Source organism: Microtus pennsylvanicus, chromosome 6 (assembly GCF_037038515.1).
Source record: "Microtus pennsylvanicus isolate mMicPen1 chromosome 6, mMicPen1.hap1, whole genome shotgun sequence".
In the NCBI taxonomy this organism is placed as follows: Eukaryota; Metazoa; Chordata; class Mammalia; order Rodentia; family Cricetidae; genus Microtus; species Microtus pennsylvanicus.
In genome coordinates, this window is record NC_134584.1 from 46,485,269 (window position 1) to 46,500,915 (window position 15,647).

General features: G+C 34.6%; 1 protein-coding gene across 2 annotated transcripts in view; it reads right to left on the reverse strand.

Moving 5' to 3' along the window:
• The window catches only part of Adamts6 (ADAM metallopeptidase with thrombospondin type 1 motif 6), a 217,883-nt gene that overhangs the window by 133,576 nt on the left and 68,660 nt on the right, over positions 1–15,647 (reverse strand). For both annotated transcript variants that reach the window (XR_012910889.1, XM_075976158.1), the window contains exons 9-10: positions 15,464–15,569; positions 2,452–2,598 (exon numbers count right to left, since the gene is read on the reverse strand). Coding sequence is in view for 1 of the 2 variants with exons in the window: in XM_075976158.1 (XP_075832273.1) it covers positions 2,452–2,598; positions 15,464–15,569 (253 nt within the window). In the remaining variant the exon portion in view is untranslated. The remainder of the gene's footprint in view (positions 1–2,451; positions 2,599–15,463; positions 15,570–15,647) is intronic.

The window sequence follows — 15,647 nt, forward strand, 5'->3', positions numbered from 1 at the left end:
TTTTAATGAAGCTAATGTTTAAAATCTTTTGTGGCTTGAACAAATTATAATAAGATTTATTTAGTTAGTTTAGTTAGTTAGAGGAGATCTAAGTTTTCTCCCAAACCTTTTTTTTTTAATTAAACACTTAACATTTATCCATTTACTAGTGGTTTTAACTACAGGCATTTCCATGAGGATACACAAAAGAACACTTTTTATAAAATATAGGATAAATAAGCCCATTAGAATCCTATCAACACTTATTTTGCTTACATATAAAAAGTAGAGTAAAGCAATGAAGAGTAAGTAATGTCTTCAGATTAAATACTTTCATGAATTCAATGGACTGCTATAATGCAAGAAATACTAGCTCGAGACCCCTCACCAAACCAGTGGTCAGTTCATTGTATTTTTAGCAGCAATCTATATAGTCCCTTTACAGTGTTTTAACAGCCATAATACAGCTCCAACTACACAAGACCTGGCAGGAGCTCAAAAGTAGTCCATCCATCTATGCTTCCGTATATTTTTAGTACATAAAAGAACACACACAATTTATTCTATGTCTAAGGCACAGGAAAATTAGGCTGTGGTCCTTGTGTTTAGTATACAGGGCTGGTACTTGCTAATGAGCTGTATAACCAATGGATAGAAATAGAATATAGAGGAGAAAAATTGTACTTTTAAAACTCAAGAGAAGGACTGCCATTGAAATTACACAAAAATACTGAGCATGTTACACAATTTGTAATTATGATGATAGAGAGTAAAATTTTATTCTGTAAACAAAAGTCAAGACAAGAGAAATTTCAGATCTGGTCAAGTTCCCACAAAGAGGAGAATGTCAATACTATTTACAATTTATGTAAATGAGTTCAACAGAAACCACCTTTAAATGGTATTTTCAGTGCTCACTATTAAAAATTACCAAATATATCAAACAAATTATTGTCTTTTTAAAGTACTTCACCCAATCTGACAGTAGACAAGTATAATATTATAATGGCTTCTTACTAAGATTAAACATTTTTAGTTAAAAAATAAATTTAAAAAAATTAGTTCACAGGGCTGGAGAGATGGCTCAGCAGTTAAGAGCATTGCGTGCTCTTCCAAAGGACCCGAATTCGATTCCCAGCAACCACATGGTGGCTCACAACCATCTGTAATGAGGTCTGGTGTCCTCTTCTAGCAGGCATATATGCAAACAGAATATTGTATCCATAATAAATAAATAAATATTTTAAAAAATTTAGTTCACAATATGGTTATTCAGAACAACTTTTTGAAATGAATTCCCAATGAATGATTGTACCAATAAATTTTTTAAATTTTATTTTCAACATTCATCTTATGATTATTACGACAAAATTTGTGCCGGGTAATTTTAACTTTCCTTTCTACATAATTATAAGTTTTTAAACTCTATGACCTGGCTACTAATAATAAAGGAAAATTTTAAGGCATAATTTTATCCTATATAAACTATCTGAATTTAAAACTTTTATAATACAATTATATTAATATGAAGTATAATATAAGCTGCTTTCTAAAAGCAATGTCCATTTTGCATTTAATCTCATCCCCCAAGTGAAAATGTAGCAAGCACCAAACAGCTAAAGTAATACTACAGCAATAAAGTATTACAACCTTAATGTTACTTAAAATATGAATGTTTATGCTTTTAATGAATATCAATTAATTTATATATTATAGCATTGAACATTATGATATACAAAATACCTAATGATATAAGCATTATGATTTAAACTCATTTAAAAACTCATAACTTTTTAAGATTAAAAAGATAAACTAATATGCCTGGGCCACACGGGAAACAACTCTCAAGTCTCCTGAGTCCTAAAGTCCAATATGAGTGCCTATATGAGTAACATGAGAAAAAAAATCTCTTTTTCTAAACACAGTTATACTTTTGGTCACTCATATTTATAAATGTGCAGAATCAGAGTCTTAGGATTTACATCAGTAACCATGATGAAGCTTCCCCAAGTGCTGAAAAGATGGGTACTAAATCCTTCCTCAAAATGTTCTCTCCTGATGTTTAGTTTGGTTGTTGCTTTTATTTGTTGCTATTAGATGCTTTGACACTCCTAAAGAATTCTGTTCTTTCACCCAAATCAAGAAATACTGAATTATTGAATTAAAGTTTGGTTTATTCTCTACTAAATTATACGAATGTAAATTCTTTCTGAAATGCTTCCCATTTACTGAAAAATTCTAATCACTCATTACATCAATCACACTTATATTTTCATGCCACTTCTAGTTCATTCACTGTTTGTGTAAGACCTGGAAAATGTGCCACATGATTTATTAAAGCATGTGGGAGAGGCCTGAATGTAAGTGGGCCCAATAAAATTACTCATACAAAATTTGAAGCACTGTGCATTAAACTTCCAGCAATGAGTTACTTCTAGAGCAATTTATCATTACTCTCCAGAGATTACTTACTCTAGAAAGCTGGTGATATAGTCGCGGCTGCAGGCAGACCAGGAAAAGGGGTTGGTATTTGCAGTAATATGAGCTGCCATAAGTTTTGCTGCTTCATGACCTTTTGTCCCACAAGAATTTCCAATTCCATCATGGTTCATACCAAAACTGTTTTAATGAGGAAGAAACAGAGGAAACATAAACGAATGAAATAAGAAAAAATAAAACAACTAGCTTGCCTCAATCCTTTACTTCCTTATTGGATCATTTATTAGTTACATCAGGCTTTGATCAGGATCGACCTTACTCTAAAGTAAGGTAGGATTAATGTTCGAGAGACAAAGGATAATTCAATGATACAATATATGTCTAAATCTCTTTGCATTTATCATGTTTTCACATATTGTCAATATCACATGACGCAATCACTCCTTGAGCAGAAAAGTGAATGTTAATCCACACTTCACAGATGAGAAAACTAAAATTTAGCAAGATAAATGATCACTAAAAATCATATTATTTTTTACAACAGTATACATTTACACGTGTTAGTGATGTTCATTCTACTGTCTTCAATACAAAAGGGAATTACAGAAAATGACAATGTTTCATTGAGGTATAGGTGACAACCAGTCACAGAAGCCCCTTTTCTTTTGAGCATTGATAAAGGAGAATGCAATACATAACTTACATCCCTGTGTATTTTAAACACCTTCTGAAAACCCTAACATATCTAAGGATTATAGCTTTTCAGTGCACGGCCTCCATTTTTCAAAGCTTTCCTCTCGTTGCCATTTCTTTTTCTGTCCTAAAGTCTTAGTGAACTCAAAATAAAGTTTAATTTAAAAAAACTGATGATATGATCACTACATAAGAATACTTTTTAAGATAAGAGCCAGATGATTAGGTTTAATATTGATTCAAAAATATTTATATTTCCAGTATTACAGTCTAATAAATGTACCATGGTAGAAAATTACCTTAAGCACAAAACAGGTAGGAAGAGTTGCTTAAAGGACAGCTAGCTAGTCTGCACAAATAAATACAGGTGATTAACAAATGTAAATATCAACATGTGTATTCTTGACAGTGGAGACACATGATTTTCACCTTAGATGTGAGATAAGATGATATGCTTAGAAAGAAGATGGAATGACTGTCAAAAGTACATCATGAATAAGATAAAGGAAAGTATGTTCTATGCATGCATATGGAATTAGAAGGGAGGGGTCAGCAATTAATGTGCAGGAAGTAATATAAACAAAAAGAAAAATATAGGACAGTATCCAGAGTCCTAAAATGAAGCAAATAACCTTCCTCAAACACTAACATTTAGCATTCTAATATGACAACACATTGGAGACAACCTCCTTGAATGATCTTCTAGGAATATGAAGGCAGAGTTCAAGCTGAATTAGACACAACTGGATCAACACAATCTACTAGAAAAAGTTTATATGTGAAATTCAAGAAAATGTAATATTCCTTCTGTGTAAAGCTGATAAAGCTATATTAACCCTACTATGCCTCTTTTCACATGTGATGGAATTAAAAAGTGACTTTCTCTTAGCTGAAATCTACCCATGTCATCTGGGTAAGCACAGGTAGCTTTAAGGAAACCAATACTGAGAGCCTCAATTGCCCTATGTACTCTTTTTTATAAATAAAATGCAAGTTTCTAATTTTAATGTCATATCTCCCTCATCTTACAAAAGAAAGACATATCTTCTATACAGTCATAATACAATACTACTTTGCATTGGCGTACGTGAGCATGAGTGTCAAGAAAACAGACAAAGGGGACATTTGATGTCGAAATTAGAAAAGAATTTGCTTAATGTAACCCTGACACCCAGGTCAGTACTAAAACCTCTTTCAAAGTAGAGATTCCACTTGTCTGAAAATGTGTTACTATCTGCATAGGTAATCCAGCTTCCATTAAAACCAGTAGGGACCACCACAAGAAAACCAGAGACATAAAAACTCTAGTTCCTTGGCTTGTTACCTGCAAACAGATTAGGAACAACCTAGAATGTTTACATTCTAGGAGCTGCTTCAGAGTAAACCAAGCCAGAACCTCTGTTTTTTAAGAGAGCTACATAAGTGACAACACAAGGGATGGGGGACATTTTGAAAGCCCTCTGCTTTTACTTGCTCTTCATTAACCTGGATATCACTAACTTCGGACGTCACACAGCAGAACAATATACTATTATTAGTTTCTGCCTAGTTTTGAAAATGCATTTGAATATGGATTATAACTGTTTCCTGGGTCACTTTGCAGAAACATGACATCTATTTTTGCTTAACAAATGTTGCCTTTTGTTTTATTTTGTTTCTTGAGACAGGCTTTCTCTCTAGTTGACCTCACACAAACCCTCCCACTTCTATCTTCCAAAAGATGGGATTACAAGTGTAGCTGTTCATATTTTAACACATGTACACTACCTACTGACAACTCTCTCTCCTACCTTCCTTCCACTCTCTATCCTCCCCACAGAAATCTCTATCAAGTTCACATCTGTTCATACATCTTTGCCTAGTCATTGAAACTTATGCTCTTTGATGGATAACTGAAATAGGATTGTAGACTTGTCACCTCAGTGTCACACCATGGCTGCTCATTTTGTCGCCTCCACCTTTGTGGCACACTATTCATCTCTTCATACGAACATGGTAAATATTTAATAAAAGATTTGTCACACACAAAAAAGAATGAAAAGAAAAAAGAAAGAAAGAAAGAAAGAAAAGATTTGTTCAAGTCAATAACAGAAGGCTAGTTGCCTATCCACTCACTGGAATGATTGTCTTCTATGATACCTTTGAACTTTTTAGGAACTTAAGTACTTAAAGTCCCTCATGCTTAGGGTTAGGACATTCATGTAAGATGATAAAGCCAGATATTATAAATCAGTAGTTTCTAAATCATGTTAATGACTCCTTAGCCCAACAAGTACAAGGTCATGATGTTTGCACACAGAAGAGCATATTTGGAAACTGTCCATGCAATTACAAAACTTTTCATTTACTGAAGAAATTAATAAAAGCTGTCTGGTTATGCCTAGTCAGTCCTGGTTATTTTGGCTTAAGTTGGTTGGCTCAAAATGAGGTCTTAATCAAAAAATCTTGTCTGTCTTGTTCATATGACTTAGTCTCATTTCTTTCATTTCTATGCCAGAAGAAGTCAACATCATTATCACCATTATATTCTATGTTCTAGGACAAAAACTTGCAGCTATCCACAGAACTCCCAAATGAGCAATTTTTTTTTTTTTTGGTTTTTCGAGACAGGGTTTCTCTGTGGTTTTGGAGCTTGTCCTGGAACTAGCTCTTGTAGACCAGGCTGGTCTCGAACTCACAGAGATCCGCCTGCCTCTGCTTCCCAAGTGCTGGGATTAAAGGCGTGCGCCACCAATGAATATTTACTTAAGTTCTATTATAGTTTTATTCATGGTTAGTGAATGTGTGCATGATGTGTGTGTATAAATAGGCCATTGCACATGCATGTTCAAAAGGTGAGAAGAAGACAACATTGTGAAGCTGGTTTTCTCCTTGAACTGCTACCAGGGTTCCAGGCTTGCACAAGCTCCTTTACTGTCAAATCATTCAGTAGCCTTTACCTAAATAAATATGATAAACTTAGCTAGCAAAAATCTTGTAATATAAACTGAATATAATGTGCTTAATTAGTTATCAAAGTTTGCTTTAATCACACCCCTATTGATGATTCAGGAGAAAATGTTGAAAACCATACAAACTCAGGTTCTCTTTTGCACAGCAACCACCCCAATCCACAAGCAACATTATTATGTGAAATTATTTAATTCATTACATTTTTTTATGTATTGGGAGATACACATGGAGGTCAGAAGACAATGTGCGGGCATTTGTTCTCTCCTGGTTCCCTGTCGGTCCCCAGAATCAAACCTATCAGGCTTGGCAGTAAAGTTCTTTAACCACTGAACTGTCTCATAGCCTCCCCCCCCCAGGAGGCAAGATTTTAGGAACTACAACTGGCACTTGAGAGATGAGGAAAAGAAATTATTCAGTCTCACTCTATCATGTGCCCCAATTAAGAGATATTATCACTTCTTTGTGACACAGCTCTTTCAAAATGACTTGGCTCTAGTCATTCCCACTTACTAAACCTCAGCCAAAGTGCGATATCTTATATTACAGGAGAAGAAGTTTTCACTTAGTGCATGGGGGGTCATTCAGGAGTTGTGCAAATTAAGAGTTACTACATACACCATCAAGATTTTATTTGTTTGTTTGTGTGAGACAGCGTTTCTCTGTGTTGCCCTTCTGTCCTGGAATTCTCACTGTAGATCTGGCTGGCCTCAAAGACACAGAGATCTGCCTGCCTCTGCCTCCTGAATGCTGGGATTGAAGGCGTGCGCCACCACTGCTCAGCACACCATCTAGATTTTTAAGAAGTAAAAAGACCTTGAATTTATCTATTATAAGACTACAGTATTTAAAGCAATATGACATGGGCAAAGGGAAACTTTAAAAATGATAGTACAAGTCCCAAAACAGAGCTGAAAGATGGTTTAGTGAATAAAAGTAATTGCTAGACAAGCATGGCAACCTGAGTTCAAACACTTGGAACTAACTCATGTAAAAAGTCAGGTATGGCTATGCACCTATAACCTTGGAATCTGAATAGCAGATGCATGCACTAGCATACACTGTACATATACACATGTATACACGTGAATACACATAAACACAATACACACAGAGAAAGAGAAAGAGAAAAGGATTATACTAAAACACAGAGCAAAACATTTTTAATGGGAGCATCTAATAGGAACTTAAATAGAGAACAATTGTTCTACAACTAAGAAATTGATTTTCCTCTTAGATAAATACAGAAGATGGCAAAATTGACTTTGTAGACTAATTTATGTTTAAATACTTGAAGCCAATTTTTGGGTCACCTCATGACCATGAAACAAAAGAACCTATAAGCAATTGTAAGACCTGTTACTGTTTTCAGGAATGGCCCTCATAACCTTATTAACTTTATTTTACAAACTAAATTAATAGTATATGATAATATTTTCAGAACTAGCAATTCAGTGTTTTAAATTCTCAATAGAAATTTAAATTTATTGAAGAAGTTCCAAATGAAATTAGTGTTATAAAAACGTTCTATAGGTTCTAATTCTATTTTATATTTAAATTTTCAAATTGTATATTCTTATTTTTATTTATAAACACATGCCATGAGTCATACACCTAGCTAAACAATTTTGTTCTCCATTTTGACTTCTGAATGAGAGTGGCTTAAAGGAATATGTTCTTGAAATGACTGACAAAGAGTCAGTCAGAAGGAAGGAAGAGAGAAATTAATAAAAAAAAATTGTGTTACTCAAAGGTAGGGTCTTTATCATTACAGTATCCACAAAACATCCTATCTAACTCAATAAAACTCTAAAATTATGTGCTCAATAAATTTCAAATCAATAAACTTTACATGAGTGACAGATTAACTATTGATTAAATGTCAGTCATAAGAGAAGGAATTGCAGACTGTGCATGTCTCCCATAAAAGTTAACAGTGTTCCCTGGGCCTTGGGTGTGGGAGTATTTTGTAGATGTGCCCTCAGGGACTGGGCTCCACAACTTTGCAATTTGATTGACTGTGGATTTCTGTAGTGATCTCTGTTGCAAAGAGAAGTTTTCTTAATGAGCCAAAATGCACAGAGAAAAGCTCAGGAGGCCTCAGTTTTACACAAAGAACCACAGGCAACTGAGCAGAGGTATGAGTAGGAGACATGACCGCCCCAGAGAAGAGAATACCAATTGGTTGTCCAGTGCCAAATGGTCAGCCCTGAAAACAGACATACAAGCTACAATATATGGACTGAACAGGCTATATTTAGAAACATATATGAATACATGAACACATATATTCATGCACTAACAATTAATTAAATGTCTATAGAGTGTTGAGGACATCCTTCTAATTTCAGCCACTAAAGAAAAAAGTAAGTAAATGATATTATTTAGTTCTTCAAAAGAATCTAACAAGATCAACGCATCATTTTCTAAAGTTATTTAATACATAAAATTGTTTTTCAATATGTAAATATTTTTAACAAGCATAAGGGCTTACACCTATAATCTCAGAATTTGTGATGCTAAGCAAGAGAATTATGGGGAGTTTGAGGCTCTCCTGGACTATACAGTGCATTCCAGGCCAACCTTGGCTATACAGTGTTAAGACAGGAAGAAAGGAAGGAAAGGACGAAGGGAGGGAGGAAAGGAAGAAGGGAGGAAAAAAGAGGCAACCTTTTAAATGATATATTCTAAATTGTTGCAACTATAAAATACCAAAGTTAAGCATTCCCATTGTAAAAGAGAAAATTAAAGAGAATATAGAATTATTTTCAGTAATTTTAAATTATTCAATTATTTATATCTTTATTCATGACTGATTTTTGCCATGAAACACTTATTATAATAAAGCATAATTAGAATTTATGGGGAGGTACTCAGTCTTCTATATCCTGCAAATGTTTTTAGTTATAGTAGCTGCTCAATGAGATAGTTATTACAATCTGCTCATGTGTTCTTTTTAGATAGGGTTTGGGATTTCAATCTATGTTATATATACAATTTACTAAAACAAATATCAAGATAGTGAACCTATATAGGAAGATAATCAGTAAGGGTAGGACCTAACAGAATTTAGTGCCTAAAATATTTCCAAATATGCACAAACAATGTTTGGTGTAAGTATTCTAAGCTGAGGCTTAGATCTCCACAAGTTGATGGAATCACTGTAATCTATTTACATTTATTCTTCCACAATTAGCAAGTTTATTAAGATAAGTCAAGTAAACTGGAGTGGTGCACATGTGTTTAATCTAACAACTGCAAAGACAGGGAACGTAGGTACAACAATGCAACTGTTTCCATTATAATCTATCTCCCTTAGTCCATGAGAAGTTACTCATTTGGTTCATGCCAGTTGAAATTGTCAGTCTATTAGCATGATGTTATCTATATAAAAATTCATTTATTTCTTTTACCGGGATAATGAAGGAGATAATTTAATAAACTTTCTAAAGCTGATAATGAGATTCAACTTTACAAGGCTTATTTCTGGAGTACACATACATACATAAACACATACAATTATTCTGAAATCTCAGCTCCCGAATAAAATAATCATCAGATTGATCTTGATTATCTTTTGTCATTAGTACCTAAAATAGCAAACCCTTAATTATGAAACAATTCACTATATCTTTTCTAAGGAATACCCTCATACCAGCATTTTGTTTTAGCCATTATGGGGGGTTATTTACAAATAAGCATAATTATGGAAATGTAGATGCATATTTTATGCATAATCTGAGTACATATTATGTGGACATATGTGTGTAGAGAAATATATAAGCATATAATTTCAGTATTTTACTGGTCACAACCAAAACTGAGTTGCTCCAAGTTTGGCAAGAGATCCTTTCTCAAAATATGAGGAGGCCAATAATAGAGGAAGACACTCAATACTGACTTCAGACCTTCCTGTTTTCTGCACAGGAAACTCACACACACAGAGATACAGACCCAAGTATAAGTCACACACACAACTTTAAAAATCAAGTTAAAAATCCATTCCATTGCATTAATAAGTTGTTACACCTAAAATCATCATAGGGTTTGTTCTTTCTGTGTGAAAAGTCAGCAACACACAGCATTAGAGAGAATAGCTTAAAAAATTGTCATTTGCTTGCTTTATCTTTTAGCATTACTATAGACAAATATAAGACACTTTAGTTCAAAAATACTTTGATATGCATCTCTAAAAATACAGAATACATTTTTACCACTTTTAATATTATTTTTCTACAAGCAGAAACATTGGGAATTATTTGTAATACAAGAGATGTCTGATTGAAATCTTGCCACGCTGTTGACATCATAATTTTTCTCAACTTCTAAAAGTATGAAAACCACACAATTAATTAAACAGTCTTTCAAAAAATTTATCTTTCTTTGAGGTTATCAAGTGCCTTTGGTTTGTAACTTACATTGAAGCTAGACATAGCATAGCATAAAATCCATCATTACATTTGACAAGAAAACTAATTTCTAGTTTTCCACAAAAGTATAGAAATACAAAAAAAAAACAAACAAAAAAAAAACAAAAAAAAAAGTATAGAAATACATATTTAAAGGGAAGTGGAGAGGGGGAAAGGGCTCAGTCTGAAAGCTGCTTGTTGCATAAATATTTAAAGCCAAATTCAGTCTCTAAGGATCCTACATTTGGTAACACACGTGCAAGCCTAGCTTTGGGAAGTAGATACCTGAAACTCAGTAGCCAGCTGGCCTAGCCTACAGGGGGAGAAGAGACTTTGCCTCAAAAAGAAAGTAGGCAGTACTTGTGGAATGACATCCAAGTGTGTATGGACCGCTACATTCATGAGTGCATGTACGTGCATGCACGTGCAAACAAACACACACACACACACACACATAAACACAGGCACAAGTACACATGAATTCAGAAAGAGATGGAGAGTTGCTAGTGAAGATCTAGCCAAATAAAAATGTTATCAAACAAACACCCATTTAAAACGGATATTATATCTATAAAAATACAAATTGGGCACAAAACGCATTCTCAACAAATCTTTGAAAAGTAGAAAATTATTCACACATTCTAGTCATTCAGTAAGAGGTCTTCTTAATAATTAATGATCAAAGATTCTCACTGTAAAGAATCTACATGTATCACCCTATGGCTTAAAATTCATTGCATTAAATGATAAAATTCACATGGCAGCACACACTGTCAGCTGGGAGGCAAAGGCACAGCACAGTCAGGTTGGAAAATATACCTGATGCATTCTGAGAGCTGCCACTTTATTTCAGAAGGAAGTGCTCTAATTCAGTTTCTTGTTCCCTTTGAGGGCTTTTTTACAAAGTGTTAGGGATCAAATATAGAATCAAAAGCCTTTTGCATGCTTGTCATTTCTCTACCACTAAGCTATCTCTCCAGACTGAGTTTATTTTAATGATAGCATGACTTCTACAAGAGTAGATCTGCTGAGTTACTGAAAGCTAAGCACTATAATCTTAGGAGTAAGTAAAGGGATCTTCATGAAACAAAATTTCCCTGAAAAAGTAATAATCCAACTAATACACACATTAAATGGTGACCGGTAAAGGTGTCTTCTTCTCAGTCCAAGGAAAAAGAGAAGAAACGACAGCAACATAATAACCATCTGGGCATGAGAAAACAGATAGTTGTTTGTTTGGGTTTTGTTCTGTTCTTCCAGTCAAATGACATATTTGAATGAACGTATTCTAGCTCTCAATCTTAAGGATTTTGTGAGATTTCCATACTCCATCTAAAACACACTTTCAAACAAGAATTAAGTGTTAAAGAACATTATTCCAAGGTAAGTGAGAATAGTCTACAGTCTCACAATTATTCTACGTAAAGTATAGGACTTTTTAAAAGTACTAAAACAAAATCCAAACAAACAAATATAATCTAGAAAGCTTGAGAGGTAGTGAAATGTTAATAAATGATAGGAAGGAAGATAAAGCTTTACCTAAGCTATTTAAACTTAAAAGGGGGGCATAGAGAGATGACAAGCAATAAAGAGCATTTGTTCTAGCATAGGACCAGGGTTTGCTTCCTAGCACCAACATAGTGGCTCACAAACTTCTGAAACTGCAGTTCCAGGGGATCCAATGGCCTCTTCTAACATCCACTGACAGTATATACACACATAGTACACACACATATATGCAGGTCAAAACAGTCAGATACAATACAAAAACAAGATAAATACAAAGAGGAGTGAAAGCGCAGGTGGTGGCACTGACATGGCACCGCCGTAGGCGAACTGGTGACTGCATGAGATGACAGCGTGTTCATAAAACATTATTCATCCGTTACTTGGGATCTATCTTTTAACATTGTTGACTCTAGCAGAGCCTACTCAATTTGGTATGGAGACAGACATGGTGGTATACACTTTATTTAGGAGCAGAGGCAGGCAGATCTCTGAGTTCCAGGCTAGCCAAACCTGAATTGTAAGACTCTTGTCTCAAAACAAAACCAACCAACCAGCCAAAAAAACAAACAAAAATTTGTTAGGTTGCATAAGACAATGACCGTCATTAATGAGCCAGATTTTTGAGTGAGTTAAAGATGAACTGCCTGGTTAGAAGTGCTTTTTCCTTTGTTCTCTGCTTTTCGTTGCAATGGAAACTAGAATGCCAATATTTTTTTAAGACCTCATTAAAAGCATAGCAGTGACTATTTCTGTCTGAATCCAGTCAGGATTAAAACTTGATGGTTACTTGAATTAATAACCAAATCAACTCCAGTTTTAAAAAAGCTAGTAAGACAACAAAATGACTCAAATTTAATAAGAACTTAATTTTAACAGAAAGAGAACGAGAGGACAGAAGGAAAGGAGAGAGAGAGGAAAGAACTTAGGAATGAAAGGAAAGAAGGGAGAAAGAATCCTGAACTATGGGTTATCCTCAAGAATTACCTCTGGAGCACAAATATTGATTTTTATTGTTTTTCATTTTTAATCCATTTCACCATTTTAAAAAAGTAGATGATTGATTAAAAATTAATTACTTAAAAACTCATATAAACATGAGCTTTAAACAAACTGTTGTCTCAACTAAAACTACTTATTTTTCATTTTTCTCCTTACTTTTTTAAATTTTATTTTTTAAAAAAGGAAACAAACCATCTTTTTTTCATTTTACATGCCAATCCTAGTTACCACACCTCCCCTCCTCCCATTCCCCCCACTTTCCCCTTCCCCACACCCCATCCACTCCGCAGTGAGGGCAAGGCACATCTTCAACAAATGATGCGGGCATAACTGGATGACAACATGTAGAAGAATGCAAATAGATCCGTATCTATCCCCGCACAAAATTCAAGTCCAAATAGATTAAGGACCTCAATATAAATCCAACCACACTGAACCTGATAGCCTTCAATGCATGGGCACAGGAAACCACTTCCTAAATATAACACCAGTAGCACAGACACTGAAAGCAACAATAAATAAATTGGATCTCCTGAAACTAAGAAGCTTTTGTAAAGCAAGAACACAGTCAATAAGACAAAAAGGCAGTCTACGAATAGGAAAAGATCTTCACCAACCACACATCAGAGGAGTGATAACCAAAATATATAATGAACTCAAGAAATTAGACATTAAAATTCCACATAATACAATTAAAAATGGGGTACAAATCTAAACAGAAAATTCTCAACAGAAGAATCTCAAACAGCTGAAAGACACTTAAGGAAATGTTCAACATCCTTAGCCATCAAGAAAATGCAAATCAAAATAACTCTGAGATACCATCTCACACCAGTCAGAATGGCTAAGATCAAAAACACCAATAATAGCTTATGCTAGCTAGAGAAGATGTGGAGTAAAGAAAACACTCCTTCATTGCAAACTTGTACAACCACTTTGGAAACCAGTATGGTGGAATCTCAGAAAATTGGGAATCAACCTACCTCAGGATCCAGCAATACTACTCTTAGGTATAACCCAAAGGATGCACAATCTTATACTACAAGGACACTGTTCAACTATGTTCATAGCAGCATTATTTGTTATGGCCAGAACCTGGAAAAACCTAGAGATGCCCCTTAACTAAATAAAATGTGGTACATTTACATAATGGAGTACTACTCATCATTAAAAACAATGATGTCTTGAAAACTGCATGCAAATGGATGGAACTAGAAAAAAAATCCCGAGTGAGGTAATCCAGACCCAGAAAGATGAATATGGTATGTCCTCACTTATAAGTGGATACTAGCTGTAAAGCAAAGGATAACTAGCCTATAGTCCATAACCCTAGAGAAGCTAAGTAACAAGGTGAACACTAAGAGAAACATATAGATCCCCGTGGGAAGAGGAAATAGACAAGATCTCCATATTTTCCCATTTTTAATGTAGTAGATACAACTAGCCCGTTGCTAAATGTTAATAACTTCTGTTTTAGGGGAAAGCGGGAGGTGGTGGCTCAAGAGCTAAGCCCGTCAGTAAACAGAGACTCTGGTTTCATTTCACCTGTACTAAAGCATTACTTCGAACCATATTAAACACTAAGGACAAGCCATTGTCCAGTCTTCAGAACACAAACATCTGAAATACAGGAAACTGTTGTCAAAACTCTCCTTCCTCATGAACAGACTTTTACATTTACTTTTGTCTGTTCTTTTAAATAATGAGTTTATAGTCATTGGGGGTTGGTTGAAAGTATAGTTTTAAACATTGGCATTGATTTATTTGAAATAAATATTAAAAACTTAAGGTCCTCCTTAAAAAACAAGGATGAACTCTTACAAGTTTTTGATGACATGTGAGTTCACCTGACAATACAAGTTTCATATCAGTGGCTATGTTCACAGGCCTAGAGAAGGCACGCTTCCCACTTCACTTCATTGTGTCTTGTTCTGTAGTCCAGGCTGACATTGATTTAGACAGGCTGCCCTGGAATACATGGTAATCCTCTTCTCTCAGCCTTCTGAGTGTTGGAGTGACAAGAATGAGCCACCATTTCTGGCTACATGTATTTATTTACACTATTGACACTACTTCCTTAAAATGAATAAGACTCTGTTCTGAAAAAAAAATTTCAAGAAACAATAACAAATATAAAAAAATAAACATGCGAAACAAACAAGCATAAGACAAAACACATAGATTACCATTTGAGGAAAAGAAAGAGTGCTTACACAATGGGATTTTATAAGGACCTAGGTGTTGAGAAGACAGCTAAAACTCACTGTTTAAATGCCCATAGCAACATTCAAGTGTGATATGTTTGTCTATTTAACAAGTCTCCAGATCTTATGAAGATTTATTTACCCCAGATGATAACAGTCTCTATTGAAAGCTGTCAAAAGGGCTGTAAAGAAGAATTGAGTTCAGGCTTTCTACACAGTAGTTACAAGTAGTTTCAAGAGTGAAGTTCTACACTTTATTTTGATTTTCTTAAATGCACTCACTTGTGACCAATCTCATGTGCAATGGTAAAAGCTGAACCCAGGCCAATGTCTTCATTAATGCTGCAGCTCCTTTCAGGCTCACACATTCCAGCCACAGAGGCTAAGCCTGAATAAACAGAAAAAGACACAAAGGGTCAAGCCAAGGTGTTTCAGCCTTTAAAAGCCTATACTTCTAAATGCCTAG